At 46.5% G+C, this 18,402-nt stretch overlaps 1 protein-coding gene across 4 annotated transcripts in view; it reads right to left on the reverse strand.

Moving 5' to 3' along the window:
- Positions 1-11,802, reverse strand: part of rock2a (rho-associated, coiled-coil containing protein kinase 2a) — a 74,786-nt gene extending 62,984 nt beyond the window's left edge. For all 4 annotated transcript variants that reach the window (XM_061244144.1, XM_061244135.1, XM_061244124.1 and 1 more), the window contains exon 1: positions 10,941-11,802. In XM_061244144.1, the coding sequence (XP_061100128.1) occupies positions 10,941-11,039 (99 nt within the window). In that variant the 5' untranslated portion in view covers positions 11,040-11,802. The remainder of the gene's footprint in view (positions 1-10,940) is intronic.
- Between the last annotated feature and the right edge of the window lie 6,600 nt (positions 11,803-18,402).

Here is an 18,402-nt window from a genome sequence, read left to right on the forward strand (position 1 = left end):
GGCGGGGGTTTGGGGTTTGGGGTTTGGAGGAAGCTCAGATGGAAAGTGACAGAGGAATTTTAATAGAGCTGAGAGCTGCCACTCACTGCTGGGGACCGAAACAGACCACCGGCATCCAGCACACGCACACGCACACGCACACGCACACATGCATGTACGTACGTACACACTCACACACTCACACACTCACACACTCACACAAACGCGCATGTGCACACACACACGTGCACACACACACGTGCACAAACGCGCGCGCGCACACACACGTTCTCTGAGCAGACAGCAGCTTCCCGTCTCAGACCGTCTCTCTCCTCAGGGGAGCAGGCCCTGCCAAACCCTCAGAGAGCACGCACTCACGCACGCACTCACGCACGCACGCACGCACTCACGCACGCACGCACGCACGCACACACTCATGCATGCATGTGCACACACACACACGTGCAAACACAAGCACATGCAGAAGCGCGCGCACACACACACACACACACACACACACACACTCTCATACATGTACGTGCACACACACGTATGTGCACACACACACACACACACACACACACACACACACACACACACGTATGTGCAGAAATACACTAATGCTGGGTGAAGATTTCACACACTCAAATCCCTGAACTGACATTGGACCTCCGCCCAGTAACAGTCAGTCACTTCAGTAAGTAAGACTGACACTTTCAGCTATGCAGGACTTCACGCTTTGTGCCCTGTTGTCTGCCTAACAGAAAGTAACCATTTAAAAAACACACTGGCCCTGTCCCACACTGGCACCTGTGCACCTATATGAGAGGGGTGTTCCCTTTCACTCACACAGCAGGGTACTCCTGAGCCCAGCCACCCAATCCCAGCAGCACCCCCGTGACCCAAGAAAACTGTCCCCATGAGGATAGAAGAATGTGACACACTACGCACTCACAGTCTGCTGATTCACACAGATGCACACACCCGCAGACACAGTAACGCAATGTGCAGACACACACACACAGACAGACACACACACACACACAGAGACACAGACACAGTCACACACAGAGACACAGACACAGTCACACACAGAGACACAGACACAGTCACACACACACACACACACACACACACACACACACACACACACACACACACACACACACACACACACACACACACACACACACACACACACACACACACACACACACACACACACACACACACACACACACACCCAGCAGCAGCTGTCATTATTCGCCCGTTCTCTGAGCAGACAGCAGCTTCCCGTCTCAGACCGTCTCTCTCCTCAGGGGAGCAGGCCCTGCCAAACCCTCAGAGAGCACGCACACACACACAGACACACACACAGACACACACAGAGACACAGAGACACACAGAGACACACAGACACACACAGACACACACAGACACACACCCACACACCCACACAGACACACAGACACACAGACACACAGACACACAGACACACAGACACACACCCACACAGACACACACAGACACACACCCACCCACACACACACACACACACACACACACACACACACACACACACACACCCACACAGACACACACCCACACAGACACACACCCACACAGACACACACAGACACACACAGACACACACAGACACACACACACACACACACACACACACCCACACACCCACACAGACACACAGACACACAGACACACAGTCACACAGACACACAGACACAGACACACACCCACACCCACACCCACACAGACACACACCCACACAGACACACACCCACACAGACACATACCCACACAGACACACAGTCACACAGACACACAGACACAGACACACACCCACACCCACACCCACACAGACACACACCCACACAGACACACACACACACACACACAGAGAGCAGTGACCCATCTCAGAGCGTCTCTCTCCTCAGGGGGGAGCAGGTCGTGCCAAACCCTCAGGGGGCGCAGACAGGGCACTGTGGAATCCCAGCCGCGCGTGCCAGGACCCTGCGGACAGGGGCGTGTCGAACACAGCGGGCGCGGACGAGGCCGCCGGCAGAGCCCCCATGATGCAGTTCAGCGCCGCGGCTGGCGGGACAGCTCCGAGGTACGGCCTGCGGAGCGCCTAATCTCCCGCTGAACGCTGGCCTCCGGAGTCCGTCCCCGGGACCTGCGGCCGGCCTACAACCGTGAGGTGAAGTTCTTATGCGACGCCTAGCATCTGGAGCATCCCGGGTCCTTTCTGCTGAAAGGTTATCCTACATTACATTACATTACAAACAGTATTACATACAGGGCGACATGGCTCAGGCAGTAAGAGCAGTCGTCTGGCAGTCGGAGGGTTGCCGGGTTCGATCCCCCGCCCGGGCTGTGTCGAAGTGTCCCTGAGCAAGACACCTAACCCCCAAATGCTCCTGACGAGCTGGTCGGGGCCTTGCATGACAGCCAATCGCCGTCGGTGTGCGAGTGTGTGTATGAATGGGTGAATGAGAAGCATCAATTGTACAGCGTTTGGATAAAGGGCGCTAGATAAATGCCGACCATTTACCATATTTAGCAGATGCTTTTATCCAGAGCGATGTACAACAGAGTGCAAATCGAAAAAAGTGCTTTCGTTTCTTTTTTTGTCTTTCAAGAAGGCATGACTGTGGTGCCTAAAATGTTGTATGTGGACAGTGGAGTACCTCTGCTGTGTAATACCTTTTGGTTTTTCCGGTCGATTTTTGTGTACAGGTATAGCGCACATACCGTATATATGCATTTGTCTGTACATATTATTTTTTTAGCTTTTTTTTTTTATCATGTCTTGTATTATTTTATCTGATGTTACATTATAATGACTTGTTTCATTTTTGTTTTATTATTGCTTGCATAATCTGTTCGGGTGAGATGCCTTTATAATCCCCCATGGGGTTTTTATCTCACCTACACAATTTGTTTTATTCTTTGCTTTGTACTTCTATTGTTGTCTTATTGTGCTCACAAATAAAAATAAAGTGTGATGAGGACCCTAGAGGAAAGTACAGTTCCGAATCAGAGTAATTTGAACCCTCGAAGAATACGTCAACGAACTTGAACACATCAGCTAGCAAGCCGCGGTTGGCAGCTAGAATATCCCGAGTTCAACAAAAACCATATAACTACATTTGAGGCGTGGGGCACAGACACGCAATCACAGCCCCCTCTCCACTCAATATGCCTGCCCACACAGGACTCCTACGAAGCTATTCAATCTGTAAACAAGTCGATATCAAAACGAGACAGGTTTTTTCCCCCACTTCTTCTTCTTCGAGGAATCTGGACAGATTTTAATAAATCTGTGAAGACAATTTTAACACCCTGAGCTCGTTCTGGGTCCCCGTCTGAGGCTCTCAGGTGACGACCACAGCACCTGCAGACCGGCGCTGATGCAGCAGTACGCCGGGGGAAAAGCTGGCCTCCTTAAATCAGCTCCATCCCTGCAGGGTCCCGGCCAAGCACCCCGCTCTGGGTCACGTTCGGCTACTGTGATTGGGCGAGCTGTGCTGAAGCTCCTGTGATTGGGTGGGCTGTGTGCTGAAGCTTCTGTGATTGGGTGGGCTATGTGCTGAAGCTTCTGTGATTCGTGAGCTGTGTGCTGATGCTTCTGTGATTGGGTGAGCTGTGTGCTGAAGCTTCTGTGATTGGGTGGGCTATGTGCTGAAGCTTCTGTGATTGGAGGGCTATGTGCTGAAGCTTCTGTGATTCGTGAGCCGTGTGCTGATGCTTCTGTGATTGGGTGAGCTGTGTGCTGAAGCTTCTGTGATTGGGTGGGCTATGAGCTGAAGCTTCTGTGATTGGGTGAGCTGTGTGCTGAAGCTTCTGTGATTGGGTGGGCTATGTGCTGAAGCTTCTGTGATTTGGTGAGCTGTGTGCTGAAGCTTCTGTGATTTGGTGAGCTGTGTGCTGAAGCTTCTGTGATTGGGTGGGCTGTGTGCTGAAGCTTCTGTGATTGGGTGGGCTATGAGCTGAAGCTTCTGTGATTGGGTGAGCTGTGTGCTGAAGCTTCTGTGATTGGGTGGGCTATGTGCTGAAGCTTCTATGATTGGGTGGGCTATGTGCTGAAGCTTCTGTGATTCGTGAGCTGTGAGCTGATGCTTCTGTGATTGGGTGGGCTGTGTGCTGAAGCTTCTGTGATTGGGTGGGCTGTGTGCTGAAGCTTCTGTGATTGGAGGGCTATGAGCTGGAGCTTCTATTCTGAAACTGTAATATTATGTTTCTGCACAGAGATATTGCAAACACACATCCTGTTTCACCATTTCACAACACCATAGAACACACAGAAGCAAGCCAAACTTCAAAATGTCTCCAGCTACCATTATTTAAATTATTTCTGATCAGAGACGTGGGGATCACAGATTAAGACCTTTTTCTAATCGGTCTCATCACATACACTCACATGAGTTTTTGTACCCAACAATGATGAAACTAAGGTATAAGGCTGAACCAGAAAGCACACTTGGTACATTAATCCAGTTAACGAGAGCACGTCTGCTGGCCAGTGTGAAAGAACCAGCACTCGACCCTCGACTACACTTTCACATATTAAGCAACAGAAAAGACAGAATTTCCGTTCACATACACAAGTGTGAACATGAGCTTGGCCATACAGCCAAAGCACATACAAACCTAAGCCCAAAAAAAAGCTAGGCTAAATTTTACTGGTAGAAAAACACAATCCAGATACAGATTCCGCCCAAGGATTTTTCCTAAAAGGCCTCCACGGGGTTTTATTATTGCCACTGTTGTCTCTGGCTCGCTCTGGGGGGGTGGTTTTGCCAGAGTATACAGCACTATACCGTGAAGCATATTCCGGCTTCGTGGATTTCACCAAGGTAGAGGGGGGACATGGTCTACTGTTAGACGGTTAAAAGAAAAACAACATGGGTTTTCTCGACTAAAGCAAACACCAAACGCCATTAATTATTGACACTTCCTGCCGAAGCTTAATAATGCCTGACACGCAGACGACAGCACGTATATGCGGTGACATCACGCTTCATGAAAAATGCATGAAAATGTACAGAGAGACCGCGGACGTCTATCCAAAACAGACCCGGTTAAACCGCTCTAAGGAGACCCTAAACCGTGCACAAAGGAACCAGTACTTATGAGAAAGGACAGAGGAGACACACGCGCGGAGAAAACGGGTCTATATAATAATAATAATGTGGCAAGTTGAAATATAAAAGCACATCTTTAAGAAACTAAATGTGCGAATGAGCCGCAATGGCTACAGTACCTAGCAATTACCGTTCATTTCCACAGCACACCAACACATCATTACTGACACACTTACACGAGACCAAGACAAAACTTCAATGCCTGAAGTGGCAGCAAACTTACCTTGGGGGAAAGAAGAAGAAGAAGAAGAAAAAAGAAAAACTTCTATTTTCTTCTGAACTACTGGGGGCCTGAAGCCATTATCGAAATACAGTGGGGACATGATGGATTAACCCCACAGCACCAGACTTGTGTAACTGTCATCACACCCGACAAAATTAAAATAGATGAGTAACTCCAACACGGGTGAAATTCATTTTAATGTATTGGTTTATTTGGCAAGGTGAATGCACATTAATAACATTCCAGTAAATGTGCCAGAGTTAGCAAAGCAGGCTCATTTTAATTGTTAGACCTTGGGGCCTACAACATGCCTTACAATTAAAACTATTAAAACTGACAGGTGACACAGTTGTCCCAAGTAATTTCAGCTATGAAAACCACAAACAGAAAAAACGTGTTTACACTATTTTAAAATAATAAAATAAATCGCACCCGAATTTGGAACGTCCGATTCGCGAAACTACGTAAAAGCTCAAATAAGCTCCCGGCTGATGACTCTGAAGGATGAAGGATGAAGATGACCCAGAGTTCTCATATTAAACACGCAGAGCCAGCCAGCCTGGCTCAATTCACAGCCACAAGCCACAGCCACAGCCACAGCCACAGCCACAGACACAGACACAGACACAGACACAGACACAGACACAGACACAGCGTAGGGGTGGAGGAGACCCAATCATACCCGTGTGCAGAGAGCGAGCCACAGCCACAGACACAGACACAGACACAGACACAGACACAGACACAGCGTAGGGGTGGAGGAGACCCAATCATACCCGTGTGCAGAGAGCGAGCCACAGCCACAGCCACAGACACAGCCACAGCCACAGCCACAGACACAGACACAGACACAGATACAGACACAGACACAGACACAGACACAGACACAGACACAGACACAGCGTAGGGGTGGAGGAGACCCAATCATACCCGTGTGCAGAGAGCGAGCCACAGCAGCCCGGACAGCCATCACAGCAACGAACACCGCAAACCCCAGCGACCGGATCCCCCCCGAATATCCCCCCGGGCCGCACAAAGCCCCGAATATCCCCCCGGGCCGCACAAAGCCCGGTACGCGTCGCCCCCCGCAGGGCTGCCGGCCACAGCTGGCGCCGGTCGGATCCGATCCAAAACCCTGGAGCTCGCTCGGCCTCACACCGACCCAGCACTCCCCACATTCTCACACATCCGACCAGCGAGGAGAGCGCCATAAATCATCGCAAGGCAAACCGCGCCGCCTAACACACGCCGTTCTGCGTGGGACAGTGGTGAGAGACACATCGTACAAAAGACAATTTCCTGCATATTTCAGGGCACATCTCTCTCTCTCTCTCTCTCCCTCTCTCCCTCTCTCTCCCTCCCTCTCCCCCTCTCTCTCCCTCCCTCCCTCTCTCTCCCCCTCCCTCCCTCTCCCCCCTCCCTCCCTCTCCCCCTCCCTCCCTCTCTCTCCCCCTCTCTCTCCCTCCCTCCCTCTCTCTCTCTCTCTCTCTCTCTCCCTCGCTCTCAAGCAACATACCAGGCGGGCGATATTGTGATGCACGTCAAATGTGCATTTTGGAAAGCTGCCATTTCATACTTCCAGTGGTGGAGAAAAATATGTGAATGAGGCCCTGTGACTCAGAGGGCAGAATGAGCGGACTGTGGCCAGGGCTAAAGGCGCGAAGGCCCGGCTGAGGATCGCACTGTCCACATCAACGCTGACCATACATTCACCCCGCATTACGAGCGCGTGTGGGGATAAGACCGTCCTTCCGACTCGAGCCCCAGAGTTATCCTTGCGCGATGCGGCCATGTAAGAAGTAGGCTCGCCTCAGCCGGACATCACTAGACCAGAGGAAACGGTTCGGGGTTTGGGTTGCATTCTAGGCCCGATGTTATTTGTTTTCAGGAAAAAGCCCATCAAAGCTGGCACTACACTACATTTTGAAGGCTTCCAAACCAAGAACAAAAAAACAAAAAAAAAAAACAGACTTGTTGCCATTTTAGGCCAAAGAAAATATGTACAAGAGAACACTGCCTCCCTAGATGCCATGAAAAAAAGCAGCAACTGAACCGAACAATCCCCAGTGATGTAGCCATGGTAACTACACTCAAAGCCACAACCACACATTTAGCCCCATACTACATGATAAAAATCAGGAGAGTCAGGACAACCAGCCGGCCTGGTGGGAAAGCAGGGGGGGGGCTTTAATTACAGATTTAGGCCTACTCACTCACTACTCACCCAATCTCAGGCTATGAAAAAAGCAAAAGGGAGGCTCAGGCCTTGGTGCATCCAAGCCAGGCCCCAGTAAACAGTGGAACCGCAGGTAAAGGAATGGGTTATCTGTGGGACGTCCCCCTCAGACAGGGACAGGGACCCAGCAACAGAGGGCACCTCATGGACTGAGTCACGGGACAGTTTCCACCCCTCGATAGCTCACTTAGGGACCAAGAGACTAGACAAACTCCAGCCCAAAACACAGGGACAGGCGACAGGGTCTGAATGACTGAATGGGGTCCACCTATCATGGGCCAAAATGGCTGGAAGCTTACGAACCCCGTCTAACTCACTGACAGGGCAAGTTAGGGACCAAATATGAAGCCTGGTCCATCAGAAATGTGTGTCACTGAGGGACTGCTCATTCTCCCTTCATGTAGAAAGAAAACAGAGGAAAAACAAGAGTCCACCAGCAATGAGGTAACCCTGTAAACCACCGAACCCTGACAAAAAATGTACCATAAAAAAAACCCCAGAAAAAACATAAAACCAACTGGGGTACAGCCAAATCTGGGTGAACGAGAAAAAAAAAAGGGCCATAAACATACAAAAAGGCCTTTTCCCTCCTCCCTGTCTGAATCACTCCACTGGGGAGGATTTCCCATCAAAGCGCAGGCCTGGGGGGGGGGGGGGGGCTCCAGGTAAATAGGTAATAAAGGTAATAAAGGTAATGGAGCAGAAAAACTAAAATAGCCTGCCGGTCCGAAGGGCACATCAGCACAAAACATTTTTCCATGACGAGGCGGGTAACAAAGGCCCACTGAAAAATTTGGGAGGGAGAGAGCTCGGTGAAGGGGGGGGGCTGTAGAGTCCCCCCCCCCCCCCCCCCCCAAATTATATTTCAGAGAGCCGAACGATCAATAGAGTTTACCTAAATATAAACTTCATTGGACATCGTGGGGTAATCTGCCCCGCATTTGACCCCCCTGTCCTAGTTACAGTGGAGCACCCAGGGAGCAGTGTGGGGGTTAAGGGCCTTGCTCAAGGGCCCCCGACAGCTGTGCAGATCTTATCACGGCGTCACCCTGGGCTTGAACCGCTAACCTTCCGGGGTCCCAGCCATTTACCTCAGCCCCTGCGCTCCAGGCTCCAGGCTACACCCCCCCCCCCCCCCCTAAATATTTTGGGGGGGGTAGCCTGTAGCGCGGTGGCTAAGGCACGTGACCGGGACGCGGAAGGTGGGCCAAGTTAAGGCCCCAGACAGGGGCACGGCTAGCGGTTAGCATTGCGGATGCAGCGAGAACAGCTTCAAGGCCCTCAGGATGGAGAACGCGCTCTGTGTCAATATTACTACAACGTGCAGCTACTGTATAAATTTAAGTTACTGCACCATGAGACCGCAAAAATGTCCAAAACCGCCCCGCAAAGCATGCGCTTGTGTCAAACTGCCCCCCCCCTACTCCCCCCTCCCCTCCAGCTATGCAGCTGCAAGACAGCTGTAACAGTTGACAACTACTTGAAGTTTAAGAATGTATGACGGAAAGGTCAGGCCTCTTGTAAAACATGCTTGTAGATTACACAACTCACAACCATGGTTACGACAAAACACGGCCAACTTTTTTTTTATGCTCGTCCAGTAAACGTTTTATTTTTCTGTGGGTCTTATCATTATTCACGTTTTTTTTTTGCAATATAAAATTATTATGTCATCTATTGTATTGAGTTACAAGCCAAGAGACGAGGCCTTGTCACCGGGTCCCAGCGTAGTTTGGCCCAGTTCAGCCTGGCTCAGCATGGCACAGACCAGTGGAAACAGGATTTAAGAAAGTAGCAGGAGGGTGCACCAGGTTCTCTCCTGCAAGGGGCACAAAACTCTGGAATCACCACCTCTTCACATGAACAATAACAACAAAAAGGTGAAAAGTCAGTTCGGAGAGTCCGGATGAACACGTTATTGAGAATAAAGCCAGTACAGTCCCCTGACCCAAGCAGCCACAAGTGGGTGGTCGAAAGGAGGGGTAGCCCAGGGTGGGGCATTTTACTGTGGGTCGAGAGTCTGGCTGGGATTGCCCTCCACGGTCCACTTCAGTTTAGCACATTCGGAGGGGGGGGGCTACAGCACAGAACATCCGTCTAAAAATGGTCGGAGAGGGGAAGTGTCGAGGATACACAGTGTGCTCACTCCCACGCGCTCCTAACCGCTACGATTCACTCCTGATCTCTCCCGCTCATTCCAGGGAATTTTTTTTTTTTTTTTAAACTGCGCATTTCATAAGATAGCTGGGAAATCCCTCTCTGTTCGTTCGCAGTCGACACCGTTACGACGCTGCAACCAGTTCTATACGCTTCAAACATTTTCCTCCAAAGTGCAGTACACATTCATTGTCGAACTGAAAAATGACAGGTGGAGGAAAGCTCCGACGTGCAGCAGCCGCCAAAGCTCCCACGCAGAATCGCAGGACGAGAATATGGCGAAGAAAAACCATTAAGCGGCCCGGGCGCGTTTCAACCTGGCATTCCTGAGCTGTGACGGAGTTAACATAAACTGCCCATGGCGCGTCAGCGGCGTTATTGGCAGTTAACCTGCTTGCTCTGACAGTTCTGCCAGACCGCCGTGTTGTCGCCTCTGCCAATAATCTGACATGATCATTACGCCAGAGTGTATGTGTGTGTGTGTGTGTGTGTGTGTGTGTGTGTGTGTGTGTGTGTGTGTGTGTGTGTTGTAGCGCTCCAACCCGCAATGTTCCTTTTGACAGCTACCTGGCCAAGTTAAGTTTCAGGTATCCCACGTGACATTTTCTTTTCTTTTTTTTTTCTTTTTTTTCTTTTTTTTTTTACAGACAAATGAGTTTTGCTCGACACACACACAAAAAAGGCGAGATGAAAGAAAATGGCTTCGGGAAGAATTGTATGTTTTGAAACCGAACACCGCAGCAGCTTCCAAAGTCAACGAAATAAAAAAAATAAAAAAAACTGCATGTAAGAATTTAGATGTGAATCCAGCGGATACCGCTTGTGCGGCGGAATAGTGTTCATCGTTTTCACAGGAAAGGGGGCGAAAGACAGGGAACGATGCCTGCATGTGCGCCGTTATCTGATCGGGAAAAATATGCTGAGCTGTGTAATTCACACATACATAATCCACAGAACCACTGTAAATTACAAAACCGCCACAGATCATGCTTACGCGACATGATCTTTTAATTATTAAAAATGAAAAAAATAAAAAAGATTTGTTTAATTTTTGTTGAAAACATGTCCTGGTGGTGAGCGCGATGTGTCGACCGCCACCACCGCACTCTATCAGGCAGCATAGATACGCGCAGGGTCTTATTAAATATTCATTTTGAAAAAAATATTGCTGCTAACTTACCAGTAAACTTTCCAAGTTTATCGCGGACCTCGGATCTCTGATCATGGCTTCCAGTTTTTTCAGCCGGTTTTCAAGCCGTCTTTCTGCTCCCGTCGACATCTTTAACAGTTTATCGGTGTCCTTTTCTGTACAGAATGCAGGATAACCCTTTTTTTAAAAGATGAGTTCACATGAAGATGGTTCAAAAACAGGCTTTTTGTTCCACCGCCGTGCCCGTGGGCCTAAGCCGCCTCCGATTCGCCTCCCTCTGAAATTACTTCGGACTCGCTTATGTCCAGGCAAAGAGAGAAGAGGGGGGGGGGGGGAACAATCCCGGAAAAATAAAAACCGACACTTCCACAATCTCCGTTAGTGTACGAAGAGTCCCTTTGTCAATAAAGTATTAAACTTCCCAATCCATATCCATTTGTGTGACGGGTGTTTTCGATGGCGCGATAAAGTTAACCCTAATGTTTAGTGAGGGATTCAGCAACAGGGCGTTTTCTTCGTCTCCCTCCCCTCCTCTTTTTTGAGCGCCGCGGACTGCCTCTCCTCAATTTCAAATTTTCCTGTTCACAAACAACCAGCAGTGTTCACAATCCAATCATTTTCTGTCCCCCGCAAATAAAGGGTACATTCCTCCCGCATCCTCTCCAACGGGGAAATATTTAGTGAAGAATGTCGTATTCTTGAAACCAATCCAGCCAGTTCTCTTCGGCTACAGTTCATACATATGTGTATCGATGCTATATCGCCTCACTGTAACTTTTTGTTGCTATAATTTGTTTCTATATTGTGTCAGTTGCCGTGGCTAACTGGCTTTTTCGGTCCTCCATACCCAATGCAAGTCCTCTCTCTGACATCAACACGCAGACACAGCCTTCTTTACCCATAACCCTCCTCTCTCTCTCTCTCTCTCTCTCTCTCTCTCTCTCTCTCTCGCTCGCTCTCGCTCTCTCTCTCACCCTCACCCTCTCTCTCCCTCTATCTATCTCTATCTCTCTCACTCCAAGAGTCCACTGATCATTTGTACACACAGGAATACCACTGGCCTTATTCATTCACTAAAGTACGCTCGCCGATTCACCGTGGCGTAAGGCTCAGTTGCTGTACTAATGCGTTTACTGTGCGTTGCAGTTTTTTGAACCGTTATAAATAACGATCTACATATTCGGATGCATATAAAAATAAACCGCCTATACCCAGGGGCAACACTAGCATTCTGTTCTACGGGGGGGGGGGGGGGGGGGGGGTTCAATTGAGTTCATGCCTAGTCTACAGTTTCAGTATTAAAGATTGCAGTAGGCTATAGGTTAAGTTATACCGTAAACAAATATTTCTGTTTAGCGTTATATTGGATAACATTTAATTAAATCAAGGGAGAGCTTACAATAAAATCTAAATTAACATTTAAAGCCACATTGTCAATAGACGATTAATGGTCACATTTGAGCCTATGTTTATGCCATAAGCAAAAATGTATTAGTGGCTAAAGTGTAGTGCAATCAATAAACGCTTTATTATACACTCGCCCGTATTTAAAGGTAATTATAGAGTCCCTGTTGTTAGATGTCAGACTTTCTCCATTCTACTTTTACGATATATCTTGAATCGGTAAAAATTTTGCCGCGGTATTTCCACGCGTCATTCAAATGTATGGAACTGAGTGTGTACCGTAGATCCCGTCAATGGTGAGGCCGTCACTAAAGAATGTTCTCATTGTTTTTCGTAGGCCTATACTAATCTGAAAGCCTTTATTCATAGTTATAACAAATCACAATATATTGTATTGCTTCCTGGGCCTTTTTATTGACCCCCTTCACTTTGTTCCATTATCAGCGTCCAGTCCAGTCCAGTCTCCAAGCTAGCAAGCACAGGGTTATAGGTCATTTTTTTATTATTATTATTTTATTTCTCCTTTATTTAACCAGGTGAGTCCCACTGAGATTGTTATCGCTTTTACAAGGGAGCTTGGAGATGTCCCAAGCACAGCCCTTCCCTGGGGTGACATGGGGCCATATCTCCGAGGTCATCTCTGTTCCCTACAAAGTATGCAACAAGCTGCAAATTAGCCTCTCCAAAATCACAGTACTTTTATCTGGAGGTCCACAGACTCCAAGATGTAGTACTGGCAAAGTAGTACTTTGTCTTTTTTGCCTTTACGCTGGTTTGTCACATCAGTCTCACCCCTGTGTCGTGTCTGAGACAGAGAGTGTCTGGGACATGACGCATTAGCGCTGCGTTAGCGTCATCAGTGTGAACTGGCCCAGTATGTGCCAGACTCGAATGTGCTGGCTCGCTTTAAGCGTCGTCTCGCGATGTGATGTGTTAGTTACAAGCGCACTCTCAGAGCGTTTTAGAACACGCTGTAAATTCATTTTACATAATTACATTATCCACCATATGTCTCAATATGTAATAACTCTCCATGCATCTGTACGTCTTTATTTATTCATCAGATTATTATTTTGTATTTATTTATTTTTACACACAAGACCTTCTATGCGTAAAGCAGGAAGGGTCAGTATGGCCTATGCAATTCTATATGTTTCATCACAGAAGGCTGGGAATATTTTTTTTCAGTTATGAAAACACCGAGATTCAAACAGCAGAGGGTGGCTACTGATTGGCTGTGGGCCTGTGCCTTGACGCCACTGGTGTTATCTTTAATTAAAGTCCGCCCCCTGCTGGTGAAGATAATTCCTACAGCTACAGTGAATTTGTATGATATGCATTAATATACAGGATAACTGGAAGACTATTTAATAAGAACAAATTAATTTAGCATCTACAAAGAATTGCACATTATTCACTTATTTTCCATTTGGGCATATCAGAAAGCGACAAGAAGAAATAAACCTATGGAAATCCATTCTTCCAGAAATAAAAATTAATGTTATCAATACATTGCTAAACTACACAACATACGGCCAAATATACAAATTATTGCTGCTTAAGTGCTGAGGAAATATCTTTTACTCTTTTTATTCTTCTATTTCTAAAAGAATACACCTCAGTGATAAGATTATTCAAGTCCTTTAGCCATCTGACACGCTGCAATGCTGCGGCTATTTAACACACTGGAACATGGAACACAAATGAAAATTTGTAAATTAAAACACTAATATTATTTTGCCCCTTAATTCCCAGAAATAAAGGTACGGTGGAAGTACATTTTGGTATTTTAAGGGACAAATTTTCTGAATGTACCCTGAATGGTATAATAGTGTTCTTTGGGTACTAATAAGTACCTTTTATAAGTACCCTAGCAAGCTACACTTTTGCATGGCATCCTAGATAAAGCTAGATTGTGGGGTTAAGGACTTTTCTCTAGGGTAGAATTACAGCCATGATGTGCAGCCTCCATATTGCAATCACAGTTCCCCTGGCGATTATGCGACAGTGCCTTCCTCGTATAGTATGAGATAAAGGAGGAGGTGTCACTTTAAGGACAACACTCCTTAATTCACACCAGACTTTTTCATGCATGTGTTTTTACTTAATTTTCTTTGCTATTATTATGAATTCTTATCATTAACTTTCAATCAAAAATTGTTACATTCCCTCTTAAAATTTGTAATTCAATTCCCTTTTTAAGCTTTTCATTAACATCTCTTTGACATCACAGTGAAGACTGCAATGAATTATGGGAGCTTGAGTCCAGGGAAACAATAAAAGGGGCTGTATTTCAAGGTAACATTCATCCTCTCATTTAAGGTGTAAAATACAGAATATAAATGTAACTATCTATTAAATATGTGTTTTGAATGTTCTTAAGTCAACGTTCTAATGTTGATGTAACAATCACTGCTGATTGTTGAAAGCAATGGAGTTCTGGATTATAATGTTCTTAACTCAACATTCTAATGCAATGTTCTAGAACACTGACTTATGGGGACTTATGAAAAGAATAAATAAATAAAAAACATTCCAAAAAGCCAAGCAATCACACTGACACACCAACCTGCTTGATTGAGATAAGTGAAGTGCCCACTTGTGCTCACATGGTTGATTTTGAAATGGAAATTAAATGTGTCCAGAATGTCACTCTGCGTGTACTTTTTTTTGCATTAAACGGGAGCATTTTGAAATAAGGATACACTCTCAGAAATAAAGGTACAGAAAGTGCCTAAAGTGGTACAAATGCTTGTCGTTGGGGCGTTACCATCTAGGTACCCTAGCCAGCAATATGTAATTAATTTGCTTGGAATTAGTACTCATTTGTACCCAAAGAGAACATTACCGTACATTCAGGCTAAATTTGGGAAATTCGATCCTTGAAGAACAAAAAATGCACCTCCACTGTCACTTTATTTCTGAGAGTGTGTGTACAGTTTCTGTAGTACTGAACTAAAGGTGGCGGCAGCCGATGAGTTTAGATCAGAGGATGCTGAAATTTGACAGTTAAAATGTTTATTTTTTCCTTTGCTTGTTAGACAAGCGTGCTGATCTTTTGAGTAATCTGTGGCCGGTTGCAGGTAATCCCGTTTCTCCTAATCCTGTCAGATTGTGTGTGGTCACGTCATGCTGGGGGGTTTGGGTGATAAGGCAGAGGATGGAGTCTCACCCCACAGAAACGTGTTCAGAGACCACAGCGCTGGAGAGGGGTTACTGTACGGTCAGTGCTGTTCATTTTATGAGACATTACACTGACCGCCTGATTTGAGCGCTTTGGATAAAGGCGCTATATAAATGCCAACCATTTACCATTTACCATTTGATATGTAAGGGGCGACATTAGCTCAGTAGAGCAGTCTCCTAGTAGTCGGAGGGTTGCCGGTTCAATCCCCCGCTGGGTGCGTCCCTGAGCAAGACACCTAACCCCTAATTGCTCCTGACAAGCAGGTTGGCGCCTTGCATGGCAGCCAATCGCCGTCGGTGTGTGAGTGTGTGTATGAATGGGTGAATGTGAAGCATCAATTGTACAGCGCTTTGGATAAAGGCGCAGTATAAATGCCAATAATTCATCATTTACCATATGGTCATTAAAGGTCCTGTGGGATTGTATGGGAGTCTTACACCTTCTGGGAGTCGCTCAGTTTCCTTGTGAGTCACCCTGACCATAGAGGCATGGGTGAGCCAGGGCGACAGCCATCTAAAGAGTATCATGGTCCCACCCATTTACCTTGGCTGTGCCACCTCACTTAACTGGGAATTCTCAACCTACTGTAAGCAGCTCTGGCCCACCTTGTTCTCTGCAGGCTCAACTATGAATATTTCTGGCTACACTGCTGACTCACCCCCAAAAACCTCCATATAAAGTCCACATAAAAATCTGGCCAACTACTCATTCCTCTCCAAATCTGATTGGCATGGTAAAGCATTCTAGATCATTCCCCATTCACCTACTTTGATTCCCTGTCGAATATAAACTAAAGGGAATACCGAAGACACTAATATCAGAATATGTAGCAAGGGTAAACCAGGCAGGTTTTTATTTTAAGTATAGGAATACACTTTACGGGCATTGTTTTCTCGCTGATGCCGGTGCAGACGTGTAGAGGTCTGTGGAATGGAACGTTTTCAGGCAAGAGGTGGACCGGTAATCTCTGGATTATTTTTAAAGAGGAAAAAAAAAGAACAAGTATCGCCGAACAGCAGTAGCGACGAGCCACGCGACTGCAGCCCACCTTCTTCTCCAGACAGCACGTGACAGGAGGCCGGCTCCAGTTGTATTTGAACCCATACGCCTGTGGTAAGATTTTGTCGGTATACAGTACGGTGGGGCCTTCCTGCCACATCGTGTGGGAGAAACCGCTCCTCTCGTTCTGTTTTCCCCTCAAATGCAAAGGGACATCTGGTAATGAATAATTCACATTACAAACAGCCGACAAAACATTGGTATTAGGGAGCGATAAAATTCAATTAGACCCACATGGATGCACACACAAGTACCTACAAGCAGGCGTCCAAACCCACGAACCACACTCACACAACGCATTGAAACAGACGCGTAAACATATTACATATATTACATAAACATATTGTTACGTGTAGATATGCTAATTTAATTAATGTAAAGTACAATTTGTTCATGTACATACGTATGCTTACGTATTTAATATTTATCTGCAATTAAAATATACTACATTTATAATTTTAATATCTTATTTTTATCACAATCAGTGCATTAGCGTTTATTTTTAAAATCCCAATCGTTATGATATAACAGTAAATAATATCATTGAATTCTCAGTGTAATCTAGCCTACAAAAAACAGCAAAGTTTCGCCTTAAAACAACCCCCCCCCCCCCCCCCCCCCCCCCCCCCAGGTATTATAATTAGTTATACGGATATCTTGTAAATGCCTTGAGTTTTCAGGTGCTATTCACACTGGACAAAAATAGATACTGTCAGACCAGTCAGATCAGTTAACTCCTTACAATTTGTGACGTTGGCGGCGAAGTAGTTAGTGACGTTTACCACACGAGAGCGCTAAGTGTCTACGTTTACTCTAAAAAGATTGTTCGGCTTTTTCTGCGCATTGTGTCTTGCCTGTTGATGTAAAAATCCGTGCCAATTTAAGTACTCACTCAATTCAATTGAGAATTTGAATAATACCAAAGCGCCCATGTGGCAAATTAAGCACTGGCGTATAAATTATTTTAATAACCTGTTCTACGCAGTGACAACCATTTCCATCAAGTAGCACTAAGCCAAGACAGTTCCAGCGCAACGGTTCTTCAAAGTGAGTGGCGGCGAGTCCGGTATGTACTATCGAGAACAGGCAGAAGATATTTGAATCCATGTGGCTGTATCTCTCCAACACTGCAGGAGCCGTTCTTCCTGAAGTGGCCAGGTACACGAGGTGTGGGGAGACGTGACGTGACCGCGATTTAACTTTATTTATTTTTTGAGAGTGGACACTGGGTGGTGCAATTGCTCAAACCGAACGACCAACTGTCATAATATCCGCTCATTTCAGAGGAAGTCACAAGCAAGCTTTTTAATGCTTTTTGAGAGCAATTACTTCCTACTTAGAATGTTGGCGATTTCGAAATACAGCCTTTTTCTTTCTGCACTCATTTGAAGTCACTTTCCATAAGAGCATCCAGTTAAATGCCTAAATGTAAATAGGATAATGTCATTTTCTACAAGGGAGCGCAATTATATTCTGAATCGTGGATGCAGGGTCTTGTTCTAACCCCGCACTGAGCATCTCTAAGGAAGAGAATTAATGGCAGAGTAGCCCAGAAAGGTTTCAAGAACCTTACATGTTACTGTTGGACCCTTGCCCACAACACTCCACTCCACTGTGATTGGTTAACCTGAGTAGGCCTAAATCCTAGGCCAGATGGGATAGCTCCACTCTTTCCGGAGTTTCACAGAGGCTCATTTCGCTTATGGCCATGGTGAATTTAGATACATTTTAATTTAATTTGAATGTAAGTGAGAGCAGCCCAAAAAGCAGGTCCCGCAACTCGTACTGGAGGTATCGGATCCTTTCGCACGGTGCGTTGTTGGCCTGGACGTTTCGCCATCT

Source organism: Conger conger, chromosome 1 (genome assembly GCF_963514075.1).
Source record: "Conger conger chromosome 1, fConCon1.1, whole genome shotgun sequence".
NCBI lineage: Eukaryota > Metazoa > Chordata > Actinopteri > Anguilliformes > Congridae > Conger > Conger conger.